This window comes from Eriocheir sinensis, chromosome 28, assembly GCF_024679095.1.
Source record: "Eriocheir sinensis breed Jianghai 21 chromosome 28, ASM2467909v1, whole genome shotgun sequence".
NCBI lineage: Eukaryota > Metazoa > Arthropoda > Malacostraca > Decapoda > Varunidae > Eriocheir > Eriocheir sinensis.
The window spans coordinates 6,895,053-6,922,756 of NC_066536.1; the positions used below are offsets into that span (position 1 = coordinate 6,895,053).

Consider the following 27,704-nt stretch of genomic DNA (forward strand, 5'->3'; position numbering starts at 1 on the left):
GTACGTCCCGAGGTGAAAATATATGCGTTGGGTCAAAATCGCTTCCGAACACAAGTCGCGCCGTGACAGCGTTCATTCGCCTCGGCATTTATTTACTCGGACTCGCTGCTTTCGGACGAGGACCGCTGTAGGGAGGGATTCCAGCTTACCAGTAATAAACTCCTGTTAACTTGTAATGGCCAGAAATGTGCTACAGTTGTAATGGTATTTTCCCCATGTAAACAGAGTTAACGGAATGTTTGCGTAGCCATATATATGTACGTACATAGGTTTCTCAGAGGGAGAAGAAAGAGAAGGAGAGAAAGAGGAAAGAAGGAAGTAGGAGAGAGAGAGAGAGAGAGAGAGAGAGAGAGAGAGAGAGAGAGAGACAGCAATATGATGCACGGATCGACACTCCGCGACTAATGTTCGGAGGCGATTTTGACCCTATGTATATTTTTACCTCGGGACGTACCCTACACCATCAGAAGCAGAAAAGCATGCAAATTTATGATCTGGGCTTATAAAAGTGATGCGACGAAAACCAGCTGAGTACTAATATTATGGACTTGAAGGGATGTGCAAGAAAATGTGTACTCCCTATTTCATCTACTTCTGATTTGTATGTGTATTTTTTCATTATTGTTACAATTTTATGCTAGCGTGATGCAGAATTTTCTCAGAAAGATGATGGTGGTCTGTTTTTCTTAAAAATGAATGTTGCGGTCAGGTTAAACAGGGTGAGAGTGAAGTGTGTGAAATCGTCGGTTTTGGATGAACTGGGCACACCCACGGCCCCAGGGGCCAGGCCGGCGTCACTTGGTGGGCCTTGGCGAGCAGTCTAGTATGTAAGTCTGTGGTCGTCATATATTCCTCTTCTGTGGAGTGTTTTAGGGGGCTAGTTAGAATGTGGGACCACTGCCTCTAAATCTCCGTCAGGTGTTAAATATGCTAGTGGCTGTTGTTAATTTGCCATTCTGTCACAATTATTCTCCTAGGACAACAAATCCAAATCAACCCACTCCGCCTGTGTGCGCTTGGCGGCCGTCACTGCCGCGGCGCCGAGGCCACAACAAACAAACGGCCGGCGTGTGTGTCAGTGTCTCGGTGCCCCGCGTCAGCCCGCCGCCAGGAGCACCCCGGGGCACGCGCGCCGAGCATGGACGGCTAATGAGGACAGGAGTAAACAGCAGAGCGAGAAGATGTTAACCCACGGAGCTGCCAACGCCCGCGTGTACAGCACCGCCAGCAGCCAGCCCCCGCCGCCTCCCCTGCCACTGCTGCTGCCAGGGGCGTGTCGCCGCGTCTGCCGCCCCTGCCCCTGCCGCAGCTGTTAGGGGCGTGTTGCGGCGTCCAGCACTTCCTCTGGTGTTGCTGTTAGGGGTGTGTTGCTGTGCCTACTAGGGCCACGGCTTCTGTTGGGAGTGCATTGCTGGGGCCACCACCTCTATTGCTTGTGTTGGGGCGAGTCGCTGCGTCCACCACCACTACTGCTGCTGTCACTGCCTGACAGGGGCGTGCCGCTGCCTGCTTGCTGTGCGTCATGCCGGTGGACATCAACAACCTGACTGATGGCTGGCTGGAGCTGGAGAGTGACCCAGGTGAGCACAACACAGTATTACTCTGTAGCACCATTTCTGTTGCAAATTACTCTTAAGCAAATTTTTTTTTTTGTGGTTCACTTAAATCCAGGGGGTACCAATGGGGGCAAAGCCCCCTATAGTAAGTGGGGGGGTTGAGGGGGGCAAGGCCCTCTCCCTTCAAGGTTAATTTTGATTTAGTTTGTTAGACATTGTTTTTCATACCTATATCATAATGCGTAGTGGCGGCGTGCCACTTCAGTGACTGTCGAGAACTGGCAGCTCTGAGTGAAGTAGGTGAGAGAAGAAATTTACTCATAACAGTAACCCTCACAAGTCTAAATTTCTTAATGCTCAAGTTCAGGGGACGGTCAGATGAGTTAAACAAAATTTGCAGATAGAGGTTCTAAAGATATTGTGGACTAGCAAGTTACTGAGCAGGCTTTGAATAGTGACTGCCAAGTTATTTACTGATCAGTGACAACTTCCAAACCAAGACCAAGTATAGAAACTGCTGCAGTCAGAGTGTAAACTTATAAGAAGCACCTACAGCAGCTGCAAATCAGCAAAATTTTTAGAAATACATACTGGGTAAATGTAAAAAAAAATGTTGTGCTAATTCACATGTTACTATTGTTTTCCTTCTATTTCTGTTACCATCAACACCATTGTCACTATGTCCTCTACCTCCACCACTGCTGCCTCTACCACTACTATAGTCTGTTCATTTTAGCTGGATTCCTGGCGCTTAGGCAGGTCGGTAAGCTTGCAGCTGATTGGCTGCTCCGCTTTCCTGCTTACACTCATGTCGGACCACATCTTGCATGCTCGAGTGAGACATGTTTCTTTATTTTATGCCATAGCTCACCTCATATATGAGCTAGCCAGTTTTGGTTGACACCATCAGACTCAGCAATGACTGTAGAATCAAGATGTATTGTAAAAACTCGACAAAACAAAAAAGAAAATGGTATTACGATGAGTTGAACTGAGAAGATGTTAAAAAAATGTTTATAACATGTTTTAATTATCCTCACTATTTTAAACAGTTGTTCATTGACTGCAGAAATATATTATTACATGACATAGGAAAATCTCTTATGAACACGATAGTATGATCAGAATGCAGATGAAGCTCCACATATTGAAAACACAGGGTTGTTTATAGCAACATGTCACTCGCCCCAACCATCATGTCGCGCGAGACACTCATTTTTTTTAACATCATCATACAGGGTGTCTCGACGCCGTGATGGTTGGGGCGAGTGAAATGTTACTATAAATAACTCTGTTTTCAATACGTAGAGTTTTAACTGCATTCTGATCACACTATCATGTTCACGAGAAATTTTCCTACGTAATGTAATAATATATTTCTGCAGTCAATGAACAACTGTTGAAAACAGTGAGCATAAGTAATAAATGTTATAAACATTTTTTTAACATATTCACGGTTCAACTCATCGTAATACCATTTTCTTATTTGTTTTATCGAGTTTTTACAATACATATTGATTCTACAGTCACTGCTGATTCTGATGGTGTCAACCAAAACTGGCTAGCTCGTATATGAGGTGAGCTATTGCATATAATAAAGAAACATGTCTCACTCGAGCATGCAAGATGTGGTCCGACATGAGTGTTAGCGGGAGAACAGAGCAGCCAATCAGCTGCAAGCTTACCAACCTGCCTAGGCGCCAGGAATCTAGTTTAAGTGAACAGGCTATAGTACTTCTATTGCTACCACTTCTACCATTATTAAAGATACCACCACCTCCCCACAGGCCTTTTCACACTACTGTTGGAGGACATGGGGGTGAGAGGCGTGCAGGTGGAGGAGGTGTATGACCTGCAAAAGTCCTTTGAAGGGAAGGTGTATGGATTTATCTTCCTCTTCAGGTGAGGATAATTTTTACCATTATTTTCCTGTCAACTGATGTAATAGCTTAAACAATTTGTGTAATGATGTTAATAATAATACAAGTCTTGCCAGCTATCTGATGGTTTACTATCAGATAGTTCATTCAGCCAATGTTTTATAACTTTTTTAATATACCCAGTAATGTTTGTTTATCTGATGACTGGTCCAATGGTCTGAGAGGAACTTTAGAACTAGAGAGACAGATAAAGTGGGAAATCTTTCTAAACTTTTGCAATCAGCAGCTGCATTGCTCCTGTGCTTAGTCAATTAAAGGCCGGGGCAGATTGATTGATTGGTAATAATCATTTAATACTAGTTATCATACTGTTCTATCCTTTATGCTGTATATTTTTAGATATACCTTCATATTTTTTTTAAATAGGTATCGTACATTTTTGCATGTGTATTTTGGAGGGTTTGGTTGACAGTCCTGGAACTTATCTCATACAAACCAATTATAAAGTTGTCTCGCTGTCCACTGGTTTGCTGTGCAATGAGATTTTCAGGAATGTAACCCTCATTAGATAACAGGGGAGACATATAATAATGATAACAACAATAATAATATTAAGAATAGTAATGATACAGTAGCTAGTGCATAAAACTGCATAACTTAAGATTTCAGTGATTCTAATTGTTCTGTCTAGTTTCTGTTTTCTGATTATTACATGTCCTTGTATTTCTCCCATTTGCTCAAAATGCTGTTTCATTATTACTTTCTACCTTCTCTGCTTTATTTATTCTTTATTTTTGTGGTCTTTCTTATCTGTTCTTCCTTGCTTTCTTCCTCTCACCTGATTATCCACTTTTCATTCCTTCACCTCTTCCCTTACAGGTGGATTGAGGAGAGGAGATCAAGGAGAAAGGTTGTGGAGAACACCGACAATTATGTGCAGGATGAAGCTGTCGTCAATAACATGTTCTTTGCTCAGCAGGTGGGTGGTGGTGATGCTGGTGCTGGATGGGGTGGTAGTGGTAAAAGATGTGGCAATACTAAAGCATTAAACCCTTGATCTCAGAGACTGGAAGTAGGGCTGGATTGAAAAAAAAAAACTTTTTTATTAAACCTTGTCCAACAGTCAGTCATTCAGCAAAACAGTGCTGGTGGATATCTTGTGCATTTTGGTTAGCATCTAGAAAATGATAATGTAGTGGATTTTTTATTATCCAAAACTTTGTCTGAAAAATCCCAAATTTAGAAAGTTAAAGTTTGTTAAATTGAGGAAAATTTGTTTGTTAAATTCAAAGCAATATTGGCAGTAAAAATTGTGAAGTAGGAAGAATAGGAAGACAAGATTTTTTTTGTACTGTTATGCTTCCCCTCACCTGTTTTGACCTTGGACTTGCATCTTTCTGCTCTTCTCCATAACATGTTCCCTTTCCCTCAATTTCCATGTTCCTCTATTGTCCTTCCTCCCCTCTCCCATCCTCCTCTCTGCCTCTCCCTGCAGATGGTGCCAAACAGCTGTGCCACTCACTCCCTAGTCTCTGTGCTGCTCAACTGCTCCGCCCTTGACCTTGGCCCCACCCTTTCCCGCCTCAAGGTTCACACGGTGGGCATGAACCCAGAGAATAAGGTGTGTATATACCTGTGTGTATACCAAGTTGTAGCACACAGATATTGAGACCATGTTCACGTTTTGTTTCCATTTTTCTGCATCAAAATATATACAGTAGAGCCCCATTTAGCGCGAGAATTAGGTGGCTGAACGCGGTCGCGCTAACTGAATTCGCGCTAATTGAATAAAATAACCAGTATGAAAAAAAATATTTGGTGCACACATGGGTCTGACTTTTGGGTTTGATACTTACTCAAAATAATCAATCACATTATAAAAAACAACCGAACGATTGGCTGAGCTCTGAAAACACGCTAGTGATTCGCTGGGAGTCCGATGACGTCATTGCCAGCGCTCACCCGGTCAGCGGCCTCGCTGCCTTAAGGCAGTATCACACTTGGACAACCGGCAAATCCAAATTTTTACGGGTGTGCATCACACACGGCCAAGGTCAGTTGCCCGTATCCACATCCACAACGTAAACAAAGCACTTGCCCCGTATCAACGCTGCTGCGCATCATGGCGGCTTGTGCCGCGCATCATGGCAGCTTGTGCCGCGCATCATGGCGGCTTGTGCTGCGCATCATGGTGGCTTGTGCCGTGCATCATGGCGGCTTGTGCTGTGCATCATGGCGGCTTGTGCCGCGCATTATGGCGGCTTGTGCCGCGCATCATGGCGGCTTGTGTCGAGCATCATGGCGGCTTGGCGCAATTTTAAAAATTCAGTCGTGGTGGCTGCTCGCACTTACTGAGGCTTTCGCGCTAATTAATTTTTTTCTTGGTAGATGGTGGCTCGCACTATTTGCGGTTCCCGCTAATTGATCTCGCGCTAAGTGGGGCTCTACTGTATATATTTTAATCAGGGAAGGTTTATTCCTGGACATTTTTATGTATACCATTGACAGGTATTTCTAGCACAAGACTGTAATTCCTGTGTGTTGTGAAGGGATCAAAAGAAATTAATGAAAAGGACTAGGGACTCCTCCCTTAGTAAGATTTATGTTTATAAAACAAAACGGAAGCATAACATTTCTTTCACATATATGAACTGCCCTGTTTGGAATACATATATCATAATGTTAAAGGAAATGTTGAAGTAGGATTTGTCTTTTCATCCTTTCACTTTATTCATCGCTTATGACCAGGGTTGGGCCATCGGCAACACCCCAGAGCTGGCCAATGCACACAACTCACACTCGGCACCTCAGGCTCGCAGACGACCTGACAAGACCCCGGGGGTGCCCACCAGCTCGAGGGTCAGCAATGCTGAAACTTTTCACTTTGTCTCCTATGTCCCTGTCAATGGAAGGCTGTTTGAGCTGGATGGACTCAAGCCATCACCAATAGATCATGGTAAGTACAATATTGTAGCTACTGGCTCTTTCCTCTGTCCATATACTCTATATTTATCTTGTGGTAGAACCATAAAAGGAAATAGGCTGCTGATGTCCACCAACCCCACGTTTTTCTGGATCATGTCCCCCATATCTTGAATGACCAACGGTAGTGTGAAATTTTACGTTTCCTTTATGTCACCCCATTGTATCACGCTTTTCTTTTCAGCCTTCTAACACCCCTCTGCCCATTTCATACCCTCCCTCCTCAACAATCTCTTTCGCCTCACATCCTTCCTTCCCACAGGTCCCTGGCAGCCAGGAGAGGACTGGACCGAAAAATTTCGTCGTGTGATAACAGAGCGACTTGGCATAGCGACAGGTGGCGAGCCATATCATGACATAAGGTTCAACTTGATGGCCGTTGTGCCTGACAAGATCACTGCCCTCAGGAGAAAGCTGAGTGCTCTCAGGAGGAACAGGTGTGTGTGTGTGTGTGTGTGTGTGTGTGTGTGTGTGTGTGTGTGTGTATTTACCTATTTGTAGCATACAGGGCCTGAGCTAGGCTCAGATAGTCCTGTCTCCTTGTCTACTTTTATCCAATCTTTCTTTCATTTGGTGGACACTCTTCACCTCCACCACATCCTCCTCCAAACTGCTCCACAAATCCACCCTTCTATGAGGAAAGCTGTACTTCTTTTTGTCTCATGCATGTTCCCTTTCTCAACTTCTTGTTGTGTCCTCTCAGTCCTCTCCTTTGCTCTCTCTCCATCAAGTCCTCTCTATCTACCTTATCCATACCACTCATCAACTTAAACAACATTATCAAGTCTCCCCTTTCTCTCCTCTGTTCCAAAGTTGGCAGGTTCATGCGTTCCAATCTTTCTTCATATGGCAGATCTGAGAGTTCAGGTACCATTTTTGTTGCAATTCTCTGAATCCTTTCCAGTTTCTTTACATCCTTTTTTTTTGTGTGGGGACAATACCACTGCTGCATATTCTAAGTTTGGTCTAATCATTGCCTTTATTATCTTTGTCATCATATCTATATCCATACAGTGGAATGCAAATCTAACGTTTTGCAATAGTCTGTATGTATCACCAAATATCCTGTTTATGTGTTTTCTGGCATCAAAGAATCCTGAATTGTCACTCAAGTCTTTCTCTTCCTTAACCACCCTTATGTCTCTTTCACCCATTTTATATTGTTTCAGGGGTCTATTTTTACCTTTTCCCATCCTCAGTATGTGACATTTGTTTGCATTGAATTCCATTTCCCATTTGTTGCTCCACTCACATATTGCATTCAGATCCTGTGTGTGTGTGTCTTTACTTAGCTCTATTTACCTAGTTTGTATACAGGATTTGAGGTACCTTGTGTTGTTCAATTTGTATATACTCGTGTGTATGTGTGTGTATATATATATATATATATATATATATATATATATATATATATATATATATATATATATATATATATATATATATATATATATATATATATATATATATATATATATATATATATATATATATATATATATATATATATATATATATATATATATATATATATATATATATATATATATATATATATATATATATATATACAGTAGAGCCCCATTTAGTGCGAGAATTAGGTGGATGAACGCGGTCGCGCTAACTGAATTCGCGCTAATTGAATAAAGTAACCAATATGAAAAAAATTATTTGGTGCACAAGTGGTCTGACTTTTGGGTTTGATAATTACTCAAAATAATCACTCACATTAAAAAAAACAACCCTACGATTGGCTGAGCTCTGAAAACACGCTTGTGATTCGCTGGGAGTCTGATGACGTCATCGCCGGCGCTCACCCGGTCAGCGGCCTCGCTGCCTTGAGGCAGTATCACACTTGGACAACTGGCAAATCCAAATTTTCTGGGTGTGCGTCACACACAGCCAAGGTCAGTTGCCCGTATCCACATCCACAACGTAAACAAAGCACTTGCCCTGTATCAACATGGCGTCGTCTGCTAAAGTAAGGGCTCTCGCGGCTTGTGCCGTGCATCATGGCAGCTTGTGCTGCGCATCATGGCGGCTTGTGCTGCGCATCATGGCGGCTTGTGCCGCGCATCATGGCGGCTTGTGCCGTGCATCATGGCGGCTTGTGCTGCGCATCATGGCGGCTTGTGCTGCGCATCATGGCGGCTTGTGCCGCGCATCATGGCGGCTTGTGCTGCGCATCATGGCGGCTTGTGCCGCGCATCATGGCGGCTTGTGCCATGCAACATGGCGGCTTGTGCCGTGCAACATGGCGGCTTGTGCCACGCATCGTGGCAGCTTGTGCCACCTCTTGGCGCAATTTTAAAAATTCAGTCATGGTGGCTGCTCGCGCTAACTGAGGCTTTCGCGCTAATTAATTTTTTTCTTGGTAGATGATGGCTCGCGCTAATTGCGGTTCGCGTTAATCGATCTCGCGCTAAGTGGGGCTCTACTGTGTGTGTATGTATATATATATATATATATATATATATATATATATATATATATATATATATATATATATATATATATATATTATTTGTCCAGTTTATAGTCTTTAATTCATGGATGTTCTTTGTCTCTACATGCAGTTCATTACAATCAACAATACAAATTTTGGGATTTTTTATTTTTTTTTCCAACTTGTACAATCTTATTTTTCCCCCACCACAGAGAGACCATCCTTGAGGCCCTCCACCAGTTCATTCGTCAGCGGTTCCCACAGTACATCGGCAAGGAAAAGCTGCCTGCCACTTCCACCATCCTTCCCCAGGACCACCCTGTTGGTGAGAGAGAGAGAGAGAGAGAGAGAGAGAATTTTTTTGTGAAGTGGGGACCCTGCAGTTTCTCATGACCCAGGGAAGGGCTGTAACCTGTATTCTGAAGAACCCAACTATAGATTATCCTCCCATGTGTTTACTTCCCCACAGAGGAAGGCAACAACCTGTCCCTCTTGGCTGTTGCTGCCTCACAGAAACTGGAGGCCCAGGGCTATGCAGACCCTCACCCCTGCACCACCAGCCCCCACCAGCCCCCACAGACTCAGATCCAGGCTCAGGCCCAAACCCCCAGGACCCTGCACCCACACCCACTACACTCACAGCAACAACACCAGCACACACCTGTTAGATCTGAGGCCAAGACACCAGCAGTAAGTGAACCAAAATTGTGTTCATGTTGGCAGTGATTATATGTGTTCATAATATTACTACAGATGCTTCTACTACTACTACTACTACTACATACTACTACTACTACTACTACTACTACTGCTACTGCTACTACTTCTACTACTACTACTTTTGTTGTACTTAGTACTGTTACAGAAAGCTCAATTTAGTGGACTAAATTGAACCATTCCCTTCTGCTTAAGCAAAATTTTAACTTATATAATTTTAGTTCAGCTTGGGGGAATATTCTACAAGATAAAATGTAATCCCATTAAAATCTGTGATAAAGGGGCTTTGGGTGCCACATTTAAGGTGCAGAGTGGGGGTGCTGGAACAGTTAAGCCATAAATAAAGTATATGATACATATTTATATACTTATATGTGCATGTCAGGTGTCAATCAAATCTTGACACTGTTATATGTTCATATAGATTTTGTTCATTAATCTCAATGTACTAGTTGACTATTCCACTAATCAAGAGAAAAATATTTTATAAATTTTTTCTGATAAAGTTAGTCAACTATATCATCTTCCACTAAATTGAGTCTACTGTTGTATTACCACTTGCGTTACTACTAATAAAAATGCTACTACCTCTTCTACCTATACGTTCCCCTTTCATTTTTGCCTCCATTCCTACTTTGTTAATTAATTCCTTTCCTCGTCATTCTTCCTCCCGTTATCCATCGTTTTCTCAACCCCTCTTTTTTCCTCCTCTCTCTCTCTTCTCTCCTTTGTTTTCTCTCTCCTCTACTGTTTGTTCCCACAGGGGCTGGAGTTACCTCCCTCAGCGGGCACCCTCTCCACCCCTCCGGACTATGCCACCCCACTCACCATCCAGACCTCTCCTGCTCCTCCATCCACCCCATCAACTGACACAGCCTCAGAGTCTGGGACCCCCTATCACTCCCCTCAGGTAAGGAGGAAGGAGTGGGAGGTTGTTGCAAGGGAATTTGTTGCCATCAGGTTTAGTTTAGCTCAATCATTTGGTAGTCTGGAAGTGTGGCCTCTTCAGTGTTACACAAGGCCTCTGAGATGAACTTCTGTAGGTGGTGCAAAATTATAGGGATTCACTTTCTCATTGAACTGTGTTTTTTAGGGGCACATTCAATTGTTTGCATAATTTGTGTGTGTGTGTGTGTGTCAGGGTTGGGTCCAAGTACAGGTGACTGTCCTTAAGTCCAAGTCAAGTACCTAGATATTTTTCAAGTACAAGGACAAGTGCAAGTACAGTCACTTTGCTATGTACTTAAGTCCAAGTCCAAGTACATGTCATTGTACTTAAGTACAAGTACTTTATGTGATACAAAAGTTCCTGTCACAGATTCGTAAAGCACAAAAGTTAGTAATTTTCGTATATACACATTAATGAGACATAATAATGTTAAACTACAATATCATAACACTCAATGTACATATTTATCCAATAGTATCATCACAAAGCTCACTAGAATCTACATACAGTATATAACTTTTGATTAAATACAATGTAGCTTTCTTGTTTGTACTTGAATGTACTTTTTTTTTTTAAAGTACTTTGGGTCTAAGTACAAGTACAATTGAATCTTTAAACTCCAAGTACAAATACATGAAAATCTGTACTTAAGTACAAGTACATGTACTTGGACCTAACCGTGGTGTGTGTGTGTGTGTCATTTTTTAAGATGCAATGAATGAACATAATATTTTATCTTAAAATGGTAATTGTGATAGCATATTCTGTTAACAATAGTCATTCATTCATTGCCATTAATGTTTTATGTATATAATAATATAATGATATACCCAAAATAAACCCTCTTGTATGCTCTGTATGGGTCTATTTTCTTTGTGAAGGCTCCTTTTTTATCTTAATTCTGTTGCCAGACTTATAATTGTTGTTGGTGGTTACTGTTTCTTGCAAAGGCAAGGCATAGGTTTTAAATAGGCTGCAGGACCATTTTGAGAATACATTTATATTAAAGCAGTTCCTTTGATATGTCAGTATACTTTTCTGATGGAGACAAAACAGATTACTCAACTTTAATGGAATAAGAGTTGAGATGTAAAATTGTGGCTGAGATTCCTGTTGAAGAACAGACTTGGAATGTTTAATGCAGAAGAGAGAGTTAGTTGATTATTATTAATTTCATCCTTCCCTCTCTCTCTACTTTAGGGCAGCAGTGGGTCCATGCAAAGCAGTCCAGCCACAAGTAGTGAGTACCAGCAACTTGTGGTGGTGCACTTCACTCCACCACCTGCTGCTGCTGCTGCTGCCTCTACTATCTCCCCCACCCCTCAGTCCTCCACCACCTCCACAACCATCATCACTGCCACCACCATCACCACCACTCAGACAGCTACTACTAGCATAACAGCAACTACTGCTGCTACCTCAGTGCACCAAGGTAAGTGTGCATGTTGCTACAGTCGGTTTCATTCCATTGGGGAGGCGGTGCCCAAGTGTGGGCATGGTGAGCCCAAGGACTTAGCATGGACTAGGTTCGAGTCCCCACCGAAAAACACTGATTTTTCAAGTCATTGCCGAGTGGCGGAAGAATACCCACATGCTGTCCGGATCTTTAATCAACCTTAACTTCAGCGACTTTGGTCAAGAGGAGCACCGGGAGGCAGCAAGGGCCAAGCAAGAGTCATACATCACAGCAGCCACTATAAATATAATTAGCCTACACCACTAATGGGTTGGGGCCGTCCATAAGGCCCCTCATGAAAGCCTACCAGTGCAGCAGGCAGCGCACACACACACACACACACACACACACACACACACACACACGTGTCCACTCATGAACGTAGTCTAATGTGGCACCTGCGCTTTGTTAATTTGTGATTGCATGAAGATCAACTTTTTATTCTCAGTGATATATTTGAATATTTTTGTAGACAAACAACCCTCAAACCCTCTTCTTTAAACTGCAAACATGCTGATTTGCACAGCACACAAGCACATGAAAAAGAAGCTTGTACCCAACAGTATACAGTGGCCGCGAAAAAAAATGTTACATTTTGAGCGCAAAAAAAAAATGTTACACGCGAATCAACGTAACATTTTACTCACCATAAGAGAAGTGGGCGGAGCTTGGCTGACCCTCAGTGAGCTCCAAAGAGGGCAAATGTGTGCCCCACCTTTCCGCCCTGTATCTCCACTTCTACCAGTCACAATGGCAAAAAGTCACCTGTCTTTGGTGCAGAAGAGTCGGCCCTGACTCTATTAGAACAAGGAATGTGTGTGTGCAGGTCGCAAGAATGACGATTTACCGCCTCAAGAGAGCAACTGCCCTGGGTACCACTCCACGACGGAAGAAGGGCTCTGGCCGCCAAGGAAGACACCAACTTCTGAAGAGAGAAGTGATGTCAAACCCTAGTATAACGGCGTTAGAACTAAAAGAAACCATTCAGAGCTGCTCAAGAAGGTCACAGTCAGAACGATACAGCATCGACTTCAGAAAGACTTGAAATTGCCAACACGCCGAGCCGCCAAGAAACCTCTTCTGACTGAGAACATGAAAAGAAAAGGCTGCAGTTTTGCAAGAAATATCAACACTGGACATCAGAGGAGTGGAAGAAGGTCATGTTCAGTGATGAGAGTGCTCATCAGTACTTCAAGATCGCCAGACGCCCGAGATGCCTCCCCACAGTCAAAACCGTGAAACATCCCGACAGCGTGATGGTGGGTGCCTTCAGCGGAATAAGGGCAGAGGTGGCTTATTCTTCCTACCCAAGAACGCCACTATGAAGTCAGACAACTACATCGATGTTCTGCGTGACCACATGGTGAAGTTCTGGGAGATACACGACTGCAACTTTTTATGCACGACGCACACAGATCAAAAGCGGTGAAGAAATTCCTCGAGGACAGCCATATTAACGTTCTGGAGTGGCCTGGTAACTCCCCTGATCTCAATCCAATCGAAAATGCATGGAACAAAGTGAAGAACACCCTGCAGAAGGAACGACCCAGCAGCATACCAGACCTGAAGGAGGCCCTGAAGAAGCAGTGGATTTCGATGGACTTGGAGTATTTCGCCACTCTCGCCACTTCCATGCCCAGGAGGATCGAGAGGGTCATCAAGATGAAAGGAAATATGACAAAATACTAAAATGTAAACAATTTTGTATAAATATTGTAATCATGAAAAGGTGAATAAAACCCATTTAGCTTGCATTTTTGTGTTTACGTAACCAAAAAATCATGATGTAACATTTTTTTTTGCGGCGACTGTACAGTAATCCCTTGCCATATCACGGTTCACTTATTGTGGTCTTGCCGTATCGTGGATTTTTAAATTGTAAATATTTCGGTTAGTATCGCGGATTTTTCGCTACATTGCGGGATTTTGCGGTATTGCAGAGGTATTTTAATATATTTATTATTTTGCTTATTTTGCAGTAAAAGAAGCATTTTCTAGCCTAAAAAATTGTAAACAATATAAAAAAAAAATAGAAAATATTAATACGAACATTTTAAAAGAATATTAAATTGAAATGAAATACGTAGGGTACAGCAGATGAGTCGCACGTATGGAAAACGCATCTACGGCCGGTTCTGCTTGAGCTAGTTTGCCCACGTGTGATCGTAAACGGCACACTATTGGCTGATGGATGGGAGGCGACCAACCAGAGCACTGTGTTCTGTATCCTGGGCGTTGATTGGATCAGCGACCCTAGCATTCGTTGGTTCGTGAGTGGTTAGCTCGGAGACAGAGGGAGAGTGTGTTACAGCTTGCTACCGATAAATGCTATGAGAACTTGGCAGTGAGGACCCAGACAGGATGAGGCAATGACCACTTGAACAAGACTCAAGTCCTAAACTTGCTCAACATGATTACTCCAAGCTTATCTAGTTTTGTGAACTCTTTGCGATACTGGAATAAACACGTAGAGAGCTACTGAACCGTACAGCTGATACGCTCTTCTTCTTCTTGTGACCACAACTTACCGACCACACGAGTAACCGACATGTTGGTGACCGAGTTTCTGACTAGAATTTCGATGAGTTTCCCGTGAAATGTAGCCAACTTTGAATCTCTCGAGAACAAACTATGGGCATCTGAAAACACATAACTTCATATTTCAACGTTAAAACCATTGCTGGTAAGAAAGATAAAGTCTAACAGTAATGCAAGGTGTTTATCATAGTGTCTCCTAGATGGATGAAATTTTAACTATTCACTTGTGTGTGAAGTGTTAAAGGATAGTTTCATCATCCAAACACAACAATATTATAGTGCTACATACAACACAGATCAAGTCACTTTGACTAAGACTCCACCTGTGTGTTTCATGAAGCGTTACTGTACTACCAGCTCAAATTCTACTGCTTCATTTACGAGTCCCGCTCACTTGATTCAGGCAAGTGGAGCCACACCCAACATACACAATGATACTAACATGAGTAGCCTGTTATCAGTGGCTTCGTCCTTGGCGTCAGTTTGTATCGTGCTGAAAGTGTAACAATACTTATTTGAGTGTGTGTACATAAAATGATGTCTGGCTCTGCAAGTGCATATATATATATATATATATATATATATATATATATATATATATATATATATATATATATATATATATATATATATATATATATATATATATATATATATATATATATATATATATATATATAAATATATATATATATATATATATATATTTATATATATATATAATAACATGGGTAATATTCAAAATAGCCTAGCATCACATTCAACAGTTATTATTTACCATTTCATATTATTTTGAATATTAATCATTATTTACATGTAGTAAATTATTGAAATACCCTTTATTTGCACTTGTAGAGCCAGATGTCTTTTAATGTACCTGAAATGATAATTATAGGCATCTGGAAAGCCATAGATCGTTCAAGTATGATCTGACTATATTGTTTGCTACAAGCTTGTCTTTCATGTGCTTGTATGGTATATTATTGATGCAAATCAGCATCTTTAGGATTTTTAAGGACTAAGTTTTTTTGCATACATTGACATTCAAATATATTGTTGAAAAATTAGCTTAAATATCTATCAAAACAATTGATTTTCATGTATTCACGAACTAGAAATGGACAGGTGACATATCTATCAAAATTCCTGCCTTGTTAATGGACATATGAAATGAAACAGGCTATAGCAAAAACTCTGCAAGCAGAATATGTATTGCTAATATTAAGGGAAGTAATAATAAATGAATGACTTTCATTTTGTAGTAACAATGATTTTGTTCAGAAGTGATGAAGCCATTAAACTTAAAAAGGCATATAGCCTGTTTTGAGGATGGTGTTAGAGTATGACCTGAAGATCTGGAAAAGAGTGTTGGATAGGAGGAATGGGCTCTGATGAAGAAGTTAAAGGATGTAGCTACTAATAGAGTGCGAGAGAAGGATGTTGAGGTTTATATCTGGTATCACTTGGAGGAATGGTTTATGTTGTGCAGTGGTAGCAAGAAGATGCAGAATTGAGGAACTGAGCTGTGCTCTCAGGATCAGGAGACTAAGATGGTTTGGAGATGTGCGAAGAAGAGATGAGAGAGACTCAGTAGAGTGTCAGCTGTTGAGGTGTCTGGGTATTGACCAAAGAAGACTTGTAGGAAATGTGATGAGGAGATGAGAGGAGAGCACTTGATATTAACACTTGCAGGCTAACTTCATAATGAAAATTAGAAATGTGATGAAAAATGGATGTTTTCACACACCAGAAAGGGATTTATGGCATTTTTGCGATAATCTATTTCTTGAACAGGCGCACTGGGTGCATTAATTTTTAATGGATTTATCAGTCTCACTTGGGTCTTTCCCACTAGGCCCGGGAATATTGTGGGATGGCTGTATTTGGTCATCAGTGATTGCTTATATGAGTTCCTCTTCCTCCATTCCAGGCCACCCTTCCAGCTTGCCTTCAGCCTGCCAACGACTGGAGGAAGTGGTACAAAGGCTGGAGGAGGAGAAAGGGAAAAAGAGGAGGAAAAGCATAACAGAAGATGAGGAGGAAGATGAATCTTCATCTCTTGCTGGATTCCTAGATTCTCCTGAAGGTGAGTATTTTCAGTATTCCTAGAAAGCTAATGAATGATGATCAAGTGAAAGAATATTTTAAGGCTGAATGAGAGAATGAGCCAGGTTTGCTCATGTAGGTCTGATGATAACAGATACAAATGAAGCCATGACTTGGTGTACAGTGCACAGGAAGGAGGGGAGGGAAGGATTGTGAATGAAACGAGGGAGTGTGGGAGAGAGGGTAGGGGCAAGAGAGTGATGGGTATAGAGGGAGGGGGTTATAGCGTGGGAGCATTGTGCTACAGTATATGATATGATAAAAAAATAGAATACTCATGATCCAATGTTTACAAAACAATAAATTAGCATGAAAACATTGCATATTTCATGAGTGAAATTATGAAAAAAGTTAAATTTAACATGGCAATGTTTCATTGTGATAAAACAAATGTCACATTTGCCCCCAAAAGTGGATGAGCGTTGAGGCACAAGTATCAGATGATTGTGTTATTTTGTGCCATTCAAGACAAATCTTGTGATCAATGCCTTTTAAGCACAGTAATGTGGATTTTTCGGATATGTTTTTTTTTCCATTTGAATATTTGATATATAATTATCACAACTAGAGGATATTAGTTTTGTTAAGTGGCATCAGCATTGTGTTTTGGTTTGTGAGGTTCAGTGGTGGAGATATTATCTGTTGTCAGCATTTTTTTTCCAATTCTTGTGCAATTCAATTTTAGCCACAAATTGGCAGAAAAAAAAGTTATTACCTAACCAAATCAAGAATCTGAGCAGTGTGTGGTCTTGGATTTGGTCTTGCTGTTACTATGCCATGCCATGGCAGACGTAAGGAGTCTGCAAGAGGCGGGTAGCCCTATACAAGGGAGCTCCTGTAAACATAACCCCACCATCCATGTATTTATCTAACTCTTTTTTAATGTAATAATTGTATTGACACTCACAACATGACTGCCAAGCCTGTTCCACTGATCCACCACTCTATTAGTGAACCAATTCTTGACTATGTCTTTGTTGAATCTGAATTTATCCGGTTTGAACCTATTGCTACATTTAAATTGGATAAAGTCAGATTCAGCAAAGACATAGGCAAGAATTGGTTCACCAATAGAGTGGTGGATAAGTGGTACAGGCTCGGCATTCATTTTGTGAGTGCCAATACAATTGATACATTAAAAAATCAGGTAGGTTGTATTAGATTATCAATATTTTTAACTAACTGAGCAGCGATAGGTTATTATCTTTACTGGTTTTGTTGAGTTGCTCGTAAAATAACTACACGATATCAACTTATTTGTAGAAGTACTCAACAAATATTTACATGACATCAACCTTATTTGCAGAGCTAGCCTCATCCTTTTTTTGTTTATGATTTGAATGACTTTAGTAGTTGTTTATTATTTTTAAGAGTGGTTGTTTACCGAGCAGTGTGCAGTCTTTGTCCTAGTCTTTCCGTCACTCTTCATTGTGTTAAGATGGAGTTCTGCTAATTTATGAATAGTTATCAACTAATTAATTGACAATAGGTTCCTACATTTGCTGATTTTGCCAAGCTGTTCTTTAAATAACAGCATGACCATTGACCAACCTTATTCACACAACACTGCTCTGTAAATACTCATCTTTTTTTAATTGACTGGTATTATATACAACAGTTAAATGATTGAATTTTATATTGTGTTTACACTTATATTTATTATTTTCTCTTATTTTTGTATTCAGATTGTTATATTGGGTGGCACTGTTGGTCTTGGCTGTGATCATGGGTTGGATTACACCTAAAATCATGTATTTCAATGTATGGTAGAATGACTGAATGCCATTATGAATGAGGTTCTAGAACCAGTAATGTATGTTTGTTCTTGCACACACCATTGTACTACTACTTTAAAAACATCAGCATCAGCAGCAGTAACAGAACCCTGTCCCTCTCATCCACAAGCATCTCAGCTTCCATTACTCTTTCCACCCCACAGAGGTAGACATCAAGCCAAACTTAGACCTTTTAGAAGGGTGTGCAGCAACTTCCTTCAGTCCAGAAGAGAGTGGTGCGGACATCAAAGTCAAAAAGGAAGGTGAGGGAGGTAATTACATATCAATCAATCAGTCGATAGGGGCAAACGTTGGTGGGGTGCATCACCTCACCCACCCTATGGCGCCAACTCCAGGGGTCCCACTGAGATAGTCTCTACGCAGGCCCCCTTCCCACTCTTCAGCACCCCATGACAAGATCCATTAAATTGGTCAAACCACAACTTTGTGGGCTTTCCCTTGGCCTGCTCCACTTGGGATTGTCTGTTACAGAAACAACCTGGTGGAGCAGGGTCGACTTTTAGGTAGTGCGCCACATTCCCATATAAACAGAGTTGGTGTGCATGGACTATGCAGATAATAAGTCTCGATTCAGTCTCTGAGTTATCACTGATTTGACACAAAATCATTCCAGTGATATCCCATGGTTATCAAAGATTCAGTTTGCCTCTTCAAGTCACCATTTATTGTCCATGTCTCACAGCCATAGAGTAAGATAGGGAGCCCAAGCAACTTGACTGTTTGTATCTTTGTTCTCCGGCACACGTATCAGCAATGCCATATACTCGTGCCGAGCCATAACGCTGTAGGCCAAACCACTCTGCTATAAGACTTTGTGATGATACCTGCCATTGTTTGGTACTGCTACCAAGGTATGTGAAATTTCCAAGCTATTAGTAGCTACCACACACATGAAGAGGCTGTAATGTTTCATCGAGTAAGCCTCCAAACACCTCTACATTGGTCTTTTTCCATGAGACCTGGAGTCCTAAAGACTTCCTCCATGTTCAGTGCCTCGAGAGTCATCACCAGAACCTCTAGTGACTCTGCTAGGATATTTGCATCGTCAGCAAAAACAAAGTCAGTGACCTTGGTATTGCCAATAGATTCTCCACAACAATTTTGGTCCTCAACTCTGCCTAATACCCAGTCCATGCAAGTATTGAAAGGTGATGGATCAAGGACACAGTCCTGCCTCACTCCTGTGCTCACTGGAAAGAAGCTGAACTATGCTCCCTCCCCCCCCATTTCACAATACTCATATACCTAAGAGCACAGGCGACTCAGTAGACCAGAAATCCCATGTTGTCGCAGGAGATCCTAAAATGACTCATTATGTAGTAAATCAAACTTTTTCTTGAGATCAACAGAGGCTACACGCATCTGGCAAAATTCACATCAGCTCTCCACCAGTAGGTGAGGCACTATAGTCGGTTTCATTTCATCTGTCCACTCACAAAGCGTGAATTTTGTTAGATGTGGCACCTGTGCATTGTAGCTCATGACTGTTTGAAAATTAGCATGTCCGATATCATTGGCTGTGTGTGATAAGTATTCAAATTGTTTCTTCAGTAATATATTTGAATATTTGTATTTACAAATGACCCTTACATGTCATTATATAAATCCCCAACATGCCAATTTGCATCGATAATATACCGTACAAGCACATAAAAGAAGCTTGTATCAAACAGTCAAGTCAGATCATACGTGAATGAACAATTGGCTTTAGTTAATAAGCTTTATCTGATTTCAGGTACAGAAAAAGACATCTGGTTCTGTAAGAGTTAGTAAAAGGTATTTCAATTATTTATTGCATGTAAATCATATGGGTGATATTTGAAATGGCGTGAAATATGAGCGGATGTGATGTTTGGCTATTTTGAGATTACCTTTTTTCTTACTTGAATTTGTCCAACTTCTACCTGTTACTGTGTGTTCTCACATCAGTTTTTAATATGAGTACTTCATTTAGATTGCCCATGTGATTCACATGCAATAAATATTGAAATATCTTTTATTTGCACTTACAAAGACAAATGTCTTTATTTACCTGAGGTGAGCTAAATAATTATATGCTTTAAATGGCCATTGTTCATTCGAGTATGATCAGACTAAAGGCAGTTTGATACAAGCTTATCTTTCATGTGCTTGTATGGCATAATGGTGATGGAAATCGGCATGTTTGGGATTTTTTAATTTTTTATTATTCATAAACATTCAAATGTATTACTTCAAAGAAGACTGAGTATTTATTGCAACAGTTGATGTTCACTCAATCGCAAACTATACTTTGTCTATTTGTAGCTTCCAACACTCACGAGTGGACAAATGTAATTAAACTGACTATAGGAAACAGTCAGTCGTTGACTTGTCAGGTGAAAACTGGATTGCTTTAAGAGTGGCTGTTTACTGAGCAGTGTGCAGTCTTGGTTATAGTCTTTTCGTCACTCTTCATTGTGTTAAGGTGGAGTTCTGCTAATTTATGAATAGTTATCAACTAATTAATTGACAATAGGTTCCTACATTTGCTGATTTTGCCAAGCTGTTCTTTAAATAACAGCATGACCATTGACCAACCTTATTCACACAACACTGCTCTGTAAATAGACATCTTTTTTTAATTGACTGGTATTATATACAACAGTTAAATGATTGAATTTTATATTGTGTTTACACATATTTATCTTTTTTTAATTGACTGGTATTATATACAACAGTTAAATGATTGAATTTTATATTGTGTTTACACATATTTATTATTTTCTCTTATTTTTGTATTCAGATTGTTATATTGGGTGGCACTGTTGGTCTTGGCTGTGATCATGGGTTGGATTACACCTAAAATCATGTATTTCAATGGTTGGTAGAATGACTGAATGCCATTATGAATGAGGTTCTAGAACCAGTAATGTATGTTTGTTCTTGCACACACTATTGTACTACTACTTTAAAAACATCAGCATCAGCAGCAGTAACAGAACCCTGTCCCTCTCATCCACAAGCATCTCAGCTTCCATTACTCTTTCCACCCCACAGAGGTAGACATCAAGCCAAACTTAGACCTTTTAGAAGGGTGTGCAGCAACTTCCTTCAGTCCAGAAGAGAGTGGTGCAGACATCAAAGTCAAAAAGGAAGGTGAGGGAGGTATTTACATGGCCTTAAATTAGTGAAAATGGAAGATGAGAGAGACTTGCACAGACCACCGAGACACCTCTGTAGGTGATCTTGTCATGTATCTAAAGTACAGATTACATGCACCCAAAGGTCTGTTTTAAGTAGTTTGGTCTTGTACCTAATGGATGTGGTGGTGACCACCAGAAGCTTTCTCAACGCTTCATCATATATATGAGTGGAAGAGACAGTGGTTAGGTGATAAGGGCAAATCCACACCAAGAATATTACTCACCATGACCTGCTGGGTAAATAACCTCCCCCTAAGTTGTATTCTTATGGTGTCATACAGTATGCTAGTATACTGTAGTCATTATGATTTAAGTAGGTCTTAGCAGTTATTAATAGTTTGTTAAGGTGGGATTTCAAGTTTGGAACACATATAAGGTGAAATTACACAATTTTTTGTATGGGTCCAGAACATCGGCAGTTTTTGCACATCCACACAAGCCATGGAACCACACATCCATGGATAAGGCAGGCCCACCATTTATGAAGTAACTGGATGATGTTCTAGGTTGCTGGCAAATACTAAATGGCAATCAACCACATGGACAGGAATATTTTAAGAATGTAATAAGATGCATGATAAGATTAATACAAGAATATTCAGTCATGGTGTGGTCACCTCACCTGAAAAAACACATGCACAAGTTAGAAAGAGTGCAACAGATGGCAACAAAAGCGATACTAAGCTGAAGAGAACATCAATATGAGAAATTGTACAAACTTGAAACAGTCTGGCTGCAGAAATAACCAGAGCTTAACCCTTTCATTGCTAAACGCTTGCAGCGGGCGTTAGGCGTATTTGCTGGTGGCACTAAACGCCCGCTGCGACCTCCACCCACACTCAAATCTCCCGCATATTAGAGTGTTCCAACACTAATTCTCACAACACAGGATTGCCAATTGAGCTTCACCTATCATCGACTGATTCTTGGACCAAATAGTTGTAAATATTGCAGTTGGCAATGCTCCCTTGCCAGAATCTGAAGAAAAAAATGTCCGCAGTTCCCTCAATATGGCTGATCATCACGCATGCACCGACGTAAGTGTTAACATTCAACACTCCCTGAACGTGCATGTACGTTCGCAAGAGAGGCATACATAACCTATAGATCTGGACCTCCTCTTTTCAATGATGTTTTTGGTTTTTAGCTGTGATGAATAGTTTTTGAGATACAGAGGTTAAAAGAGACCCCCAATTGGGCTGCCCGACTGCGCCTGAGGGGACAGTCGCGTCCACACTGCGTGCAATGAAAGGGTTAAATCATCCATGTTTTCAAAGGAAATAAAAGGTCAGCAAAAGTGGGTATGGAGACAGAACAACACATGCTTAGCTCAAACCCTGAACACTATAACCAAGGAAACACACACACACACACACACACACACACACACACACACTGGGGCCGGATCCAGACCGATGCCATCGATGCCATAGCATCGGTCAGTCTGAGATCACCAATGCGGGCATCGGTCAGATTTTGCCACCAAAAGCCAGCGTATTTCCTAGCTGATCCGTAAATTATTCTGTTAAGCAGAAATTGGATGTTTTATAGTGATGAAAAATATATTAATGGTAATATTGATGATCTAGTAACAAAGTTCGCTCAACTTCATCCTTGCAGGATGGAGCTGGTTGACATAATGAAAGATTAGTATTAATAGTTGTGTTTTATTTCTGAATACATAATCATTATTAGTCAAAGCATACTCCTTGACAATTCATTTTTAACCCCTCTCAATTCACTCCATTTGTCTCTAAATGCACAAAAAAACAAGACCCCCAGCTGGCTCTGCGTGCCCACGATCAATAAATCGCAACAAGATTCTGACAAAATTGTCATCTGTCAGATTTGGAGTCTATATGGCCCTGCAGACACACACACACTGCTTTCTCTTCCCTCAGGTGAGGAGAGGGATGGATGGGAAGATGGAAGAACGAGTGAGATAACAGGAGAAGACATAGCAGCTGGCCCCAACCATCTCCTCCACCTTGTTGACCTGCTGGAAGAGGAGATCACCACCTGTGAGGCCCAGCTGAAGGATGAACTGGACCAGCGCAAAAGATACAAGGTGTGTGAGACAGACAGAGACACAAGTTCAAAGTTATTCTAATAAAATTCTTTGTGGATTCTGGTTTGTCATTTCTTTTACCATTTCTCCTTTTGACCACATTATCCTATTTTTCCATCTCTCTGTCCTCCAGGTGGATGACAGCCGACGAACGCACAATTACGACCAGTTCATCATCACCTTCCTGGCCATGCTGGCAGAGCAGGGCAAGATGAGCGACTTGGTGAAAGAGCAACTCCAACCCTCACGCAAACGTCCACCCCCAGCACCGTCCACACCCAGAGGACCCAAGTAAGTGCTGCTTTAAGCAATGGACACACTAGTCACTGATGGCTCTGCTTTGCACTTGATAGTTTTTCCTAGGCTGGAGGCCACTTCAGCCCTGCTGCACTGCAGAAAAAAATCAGTCCAGTCTGGGGCAAATCCTGATGAGGGAATATATCGGCAGAGGGATATATGGAAGTGACCTTTTTATTTTTGTATGTTGTCTATAACACTGGTAGACTTGCTTGATGGGACCTGCTGGTCAGCCCCAGCCTACAATGGCATAGCTGTAGGCAATTGTTTTCATATGCTTGGCTTGTGCTGCACCCTAGAGTGGACAGTCGAGTACAGCGGGAGGGGGGGAGGCATGCAGTTAGCAAGTTCAGAAGAGCAGTCAGCATGAAAATATCGATAGAAGATAGAGAGGCAACATGGCGGCGGAATTTAAGAGGTAGAAGACTATCAGTAAGAGGAGGAGAGCTGATGAGACGAAGAGTCTTGGACTCCACTCTGTCCAGGAGAGCTGTGTGAGTGGAGCCCCCCCACACAAATGGGAAATGCATGGCAAGGGAATCATTTGGTATGAATGAACCAGGACTTCATATAATGGATCTTGGCTAGGCCTGTTTTGTCAGCTAAGTTGCCAAGGGTTTACACACCTGGGCTGATGATTATGCAATGTAATTTATGTTGACAGTCGTTCAATTAGATTTTTTTCAGTGCCTAACAAACCCCGTTTGGGCATTGAAATCATAAACTATTGCCATTTGAGGCAAAACTATGATGTAAAACTCATGTTAAGGTCAAGGTGTAAAATAAAAATAAAAATTAAAAAAAGTGAAAATGAGCACATACTTGTTAGGTCTGTGAGCATGTACAAGTGATGACTCCTGCCACAGCCACTTCCTCTCATTTATGAGAGAGCTTCTAGAACAGCATTAAGAAAGATATATGATATAAATAAATGAAGGCATCCTTTTTAAGTAGTTGACATTCCATATTTTCTTCCAGAGCACCGCTGAAGAAAACAGAATCCAAGTCTCCAAGCACCTCCAAGAAGAGAGGGAGAAAGAAAAAAGCAAAAGGAAAGAGAAAAAGATGAGCCATTCTCTTGTTCTTTGCTTTGTCACCACCAATCAGCTGTACACAGTGTACATTGCTACAACACTTCTGGAATCTAATGTAATTTGTTGAAGTGATGTATTGCAACACTTTTGAATGTGGAAGGATATCACTGTATATATTCATATTTATTATTATGGAACACTTGGACATAATACCAATTAAAGTGTTACATACATAAATATAATGAGAAAGCCTCAATTTATACTTTAAGGTTAAAATTAAAGAATACTGCATTTAAAACATGCACATGAGGGCACATTGCCAGGTCATGGGTGCCTCAACAACAATTCTCAAATCTTGCCTTATTTGTGGTTGCACTTGGGGCAATAATGGTAAGGGCCAAGATGCAGTTCATTAGAATAGCTCATCCAGCAGTGTAGGTTTCTCTTTATACAGTGTTACCTAGCAATTCCTTGTGGGCTGTTTGTGCACCTAGCTCCTGCCTCACCGCAATGGCAGTGGAAGGCAGTGGTGCTCTTTTATGAATCAAGGGGTCACAGATCCTTACTGTACAACTCCCCCCAAAATTTGCTTGCAATCATTTAGCAGATCTGAAGATGCTATATATTCCAATACACTTGCACTGTCCAACTACCAAGTACATTGACCTACAAATGTAGCTCCTTAAGCTATATGCAAAGTAATCATGAAACTTGCTTAAGGATGATTTGGAAACTATTGTCAGTGCAATGCAGTTTGAAGTAAAATGGTCTAATTTTAACAGTTCCTGACATCTTAGAAATATGTATATTTCCAAGGTTTTAGTAAATAAGAACTTTTTAGAATAAGGAATCATCTTTTATATGGAGAAAATTGAAAACTAAAACTACCGAAATGTAACTTGCCTGTATCTTACCATAACTAAATCCAGAAACAGATGTTTTGGACACTTTCAAGTGATGTTGGGCTATACTGAAAAAAAGAAAAAAGGAGGTTAATACTCAGGGGACTGTTCTATTTATTTTGTGGCTCTGTCATACCTGCAATTGCTCCCAAGTACCTGAAATTAGAATCTGGGAGTGTGCATTGGAAGTCTTATGCACCTACCTGTACTGGAGTTTTATTCAGTATTTTTTACAACTTTAATAAATAGCAGCGGTTTCCCAGAGTATGTACACACACACATACACACTTGGAAAGCAACTCAGGGAAAACTTTATTCTTTCAAGTTGAAAGTACTAAGAAAAAATATACGGTAATGTTCTTAATAATGTGAAAAAAAGTTGGAATTGTTTGTCATCAGAAAGTACCTATGCAGTTGTTTGCATAACTTAGCATCACACAATAAATATCAAACAATAACAAGTTTCTTCAATATCGGTTATGCCCCACGTTTTTCTAAGATACTCCTTCATTTTAAGTTTCTTGTCTGTCTGCCTGTTTATCAAAAAAACTTTGCATAATGTTTTGACAGTAGTGAGATTTGCCACCCCGCCTCCCCATTATGAATATGTAGGCTACGTCGTGCCCATAAAACACTGAAGAAAAAAAAAACAATAAAAAAACAATGACAATCACCAGGACACGTGACCACGATATTTCCTTCAGTTGTTCCTCTGATTTTGAGAAACAAAGGATATAGTGAATAATGTCGCTGTGAAGGCCGGGGGATGCGACAATATTTTTGAATTACGTTTTGCTTCCGTCGAATTTTATTCGTAGTATGATTGCACCATAGTGTGAATTGCTTTATTTTGATACTGATTAATATATGGCAATGTACGTAAAGTATGGTAAAGATATCTTAAAAGTTATTCGCTCGCCTAACTCTTCATAGTTACGATATTTTTGTTTTACAGAGTTTTGGCAAACATGATTTTTGCAGTTACTACGTACCGAGTCTAGGGGCCGCTTTCACAGTCACTTTTTTTTTTTTTTCGTTGGGGATATACCCCAATGGAGGAAGGTGGTGCATGCCGCGCTACCCCCCAGACGGCTGGTAGAGAGATATCCAATTCTTTTTCAAGGAGGAGGCCCAACAACGGGGCTGAGGGTGTCGGAAACAGCCCACCTGTCCACCCCCATGGTAACTGATAGGTCTCGAACCCACACCTTAGCACCCCGCCGAAGCACAAGTCAGAGACTCGACCACGGGAGCCCCCCTCACAGTCACTTTGTTTGTTTTGATCGTTACCAATGGCAGCGATCGACGCTATAGTCTTCCACGTGAAACTGGCCTATTGGGTAGGGATGGGCAGGTACCGTTAATTTGAGTACTGGTAGTATCGGTACCGAAAACTCAGGTACCGTTAGTACTGGTACCGGTACCCCAATTTTTTTTTTTATCTTAATGCCGTCTGATGAAATTCCTAAATAAATTTTTTTGTAGAAAAATCTCTCTCTCTCTCTCTCTCTCTCTCTCTCCCCCCTGAATGAAGTGAATATTTTTTTCGATAAAAAGAATAGCATATGTATATGTAGTTATTATGGATGTACTCATAGTCTAACAATGACAATATATATATGTATCCTAAAAAAAAGATTCGGACATGAAGGATCATCCAATAAATCCAATAATAAAATAATGGAGACGGGAGCTATGATGGAAACGAAATAAATTTTGCCGTCGATTGATACCAAAAACATTTCTGTAGGCCCAGAAATAAGGGAGTTATGGTGATTCGCACCAAAGCGGTTGATTTTCCAAAATTCGCAGC

General features: G+C 40.9%; 1 protein-coding gene and 1 long non-coding RNA gene across 7 annotated transcripts in view; one reads left to right on the forward strand and one right to left on the reverse strand.

Annotated features, from left to right (window-relative positions):
* Positions 1–874: 874 nt before the first annotated feature.
* LOC127004436 (ubiquitin carboxyl-terminal hydrolase calypso-like) lies at positions 875–26,352 on the forward strand. 6 transcript variants are annotated; one of them, XM_050872148.1, is made up of 16 exons: positions 879–1,580; positions 3,344–3,458; positions 4,316–4,415; positions 4,932–5,057; positions 6,185–6,392; positions 6,681–6,855; positions 9,077–9,189; positions 9,334–9,554; positions 10,345–10,491; positions 11,731–11,962; positions 16,455–16,610; positions 18,570–18,677; positions 21,445–21,543; positions 23,492–23,658; positions 23,792–23,949; positions 24,934–26,352. In XM_050872148.1, exons 1-16 carry the CDS (start codon positions 1,523–1,525, stop codon positions 25,022–25,024), a joined length of 2,274 nt encoding a protein of 757 aa, XP_050728105.1. In that variant the 5' UTR covers positions 879–1,522; the 3' UTR covers positions 25,025–26,352. The 6 variants fall into 6 exon arrangements, with proteins under 6 accessions (XP_050728108.1, XP_050728110.1, XP_050728111.1 ...); XM_050872150.1 differs by having other exon boundaries at positions 882–1,580; positions 18,570–18,668; XM_050872151.1 differs by lacking the exon at positions 21,445–21,543 and having other exon boundaries at positions 875–1,580.
* The window catches only part of LOC127004438 (uncharacterized), a 29,675-nt gene continuing 27,784 nt past the window's right edge, over positions 25,814–27,704 (reverse strand). Inside the window, exon 6 of the long non-coding RNA XR_007757786.1 lies at positions 25,814–25,959. This is a non-coding gene — a long non-coding RNA (uncharacterized LOC127004438). The remainder of the gene's footprint in view (positions 25,960–27,704) is intronic.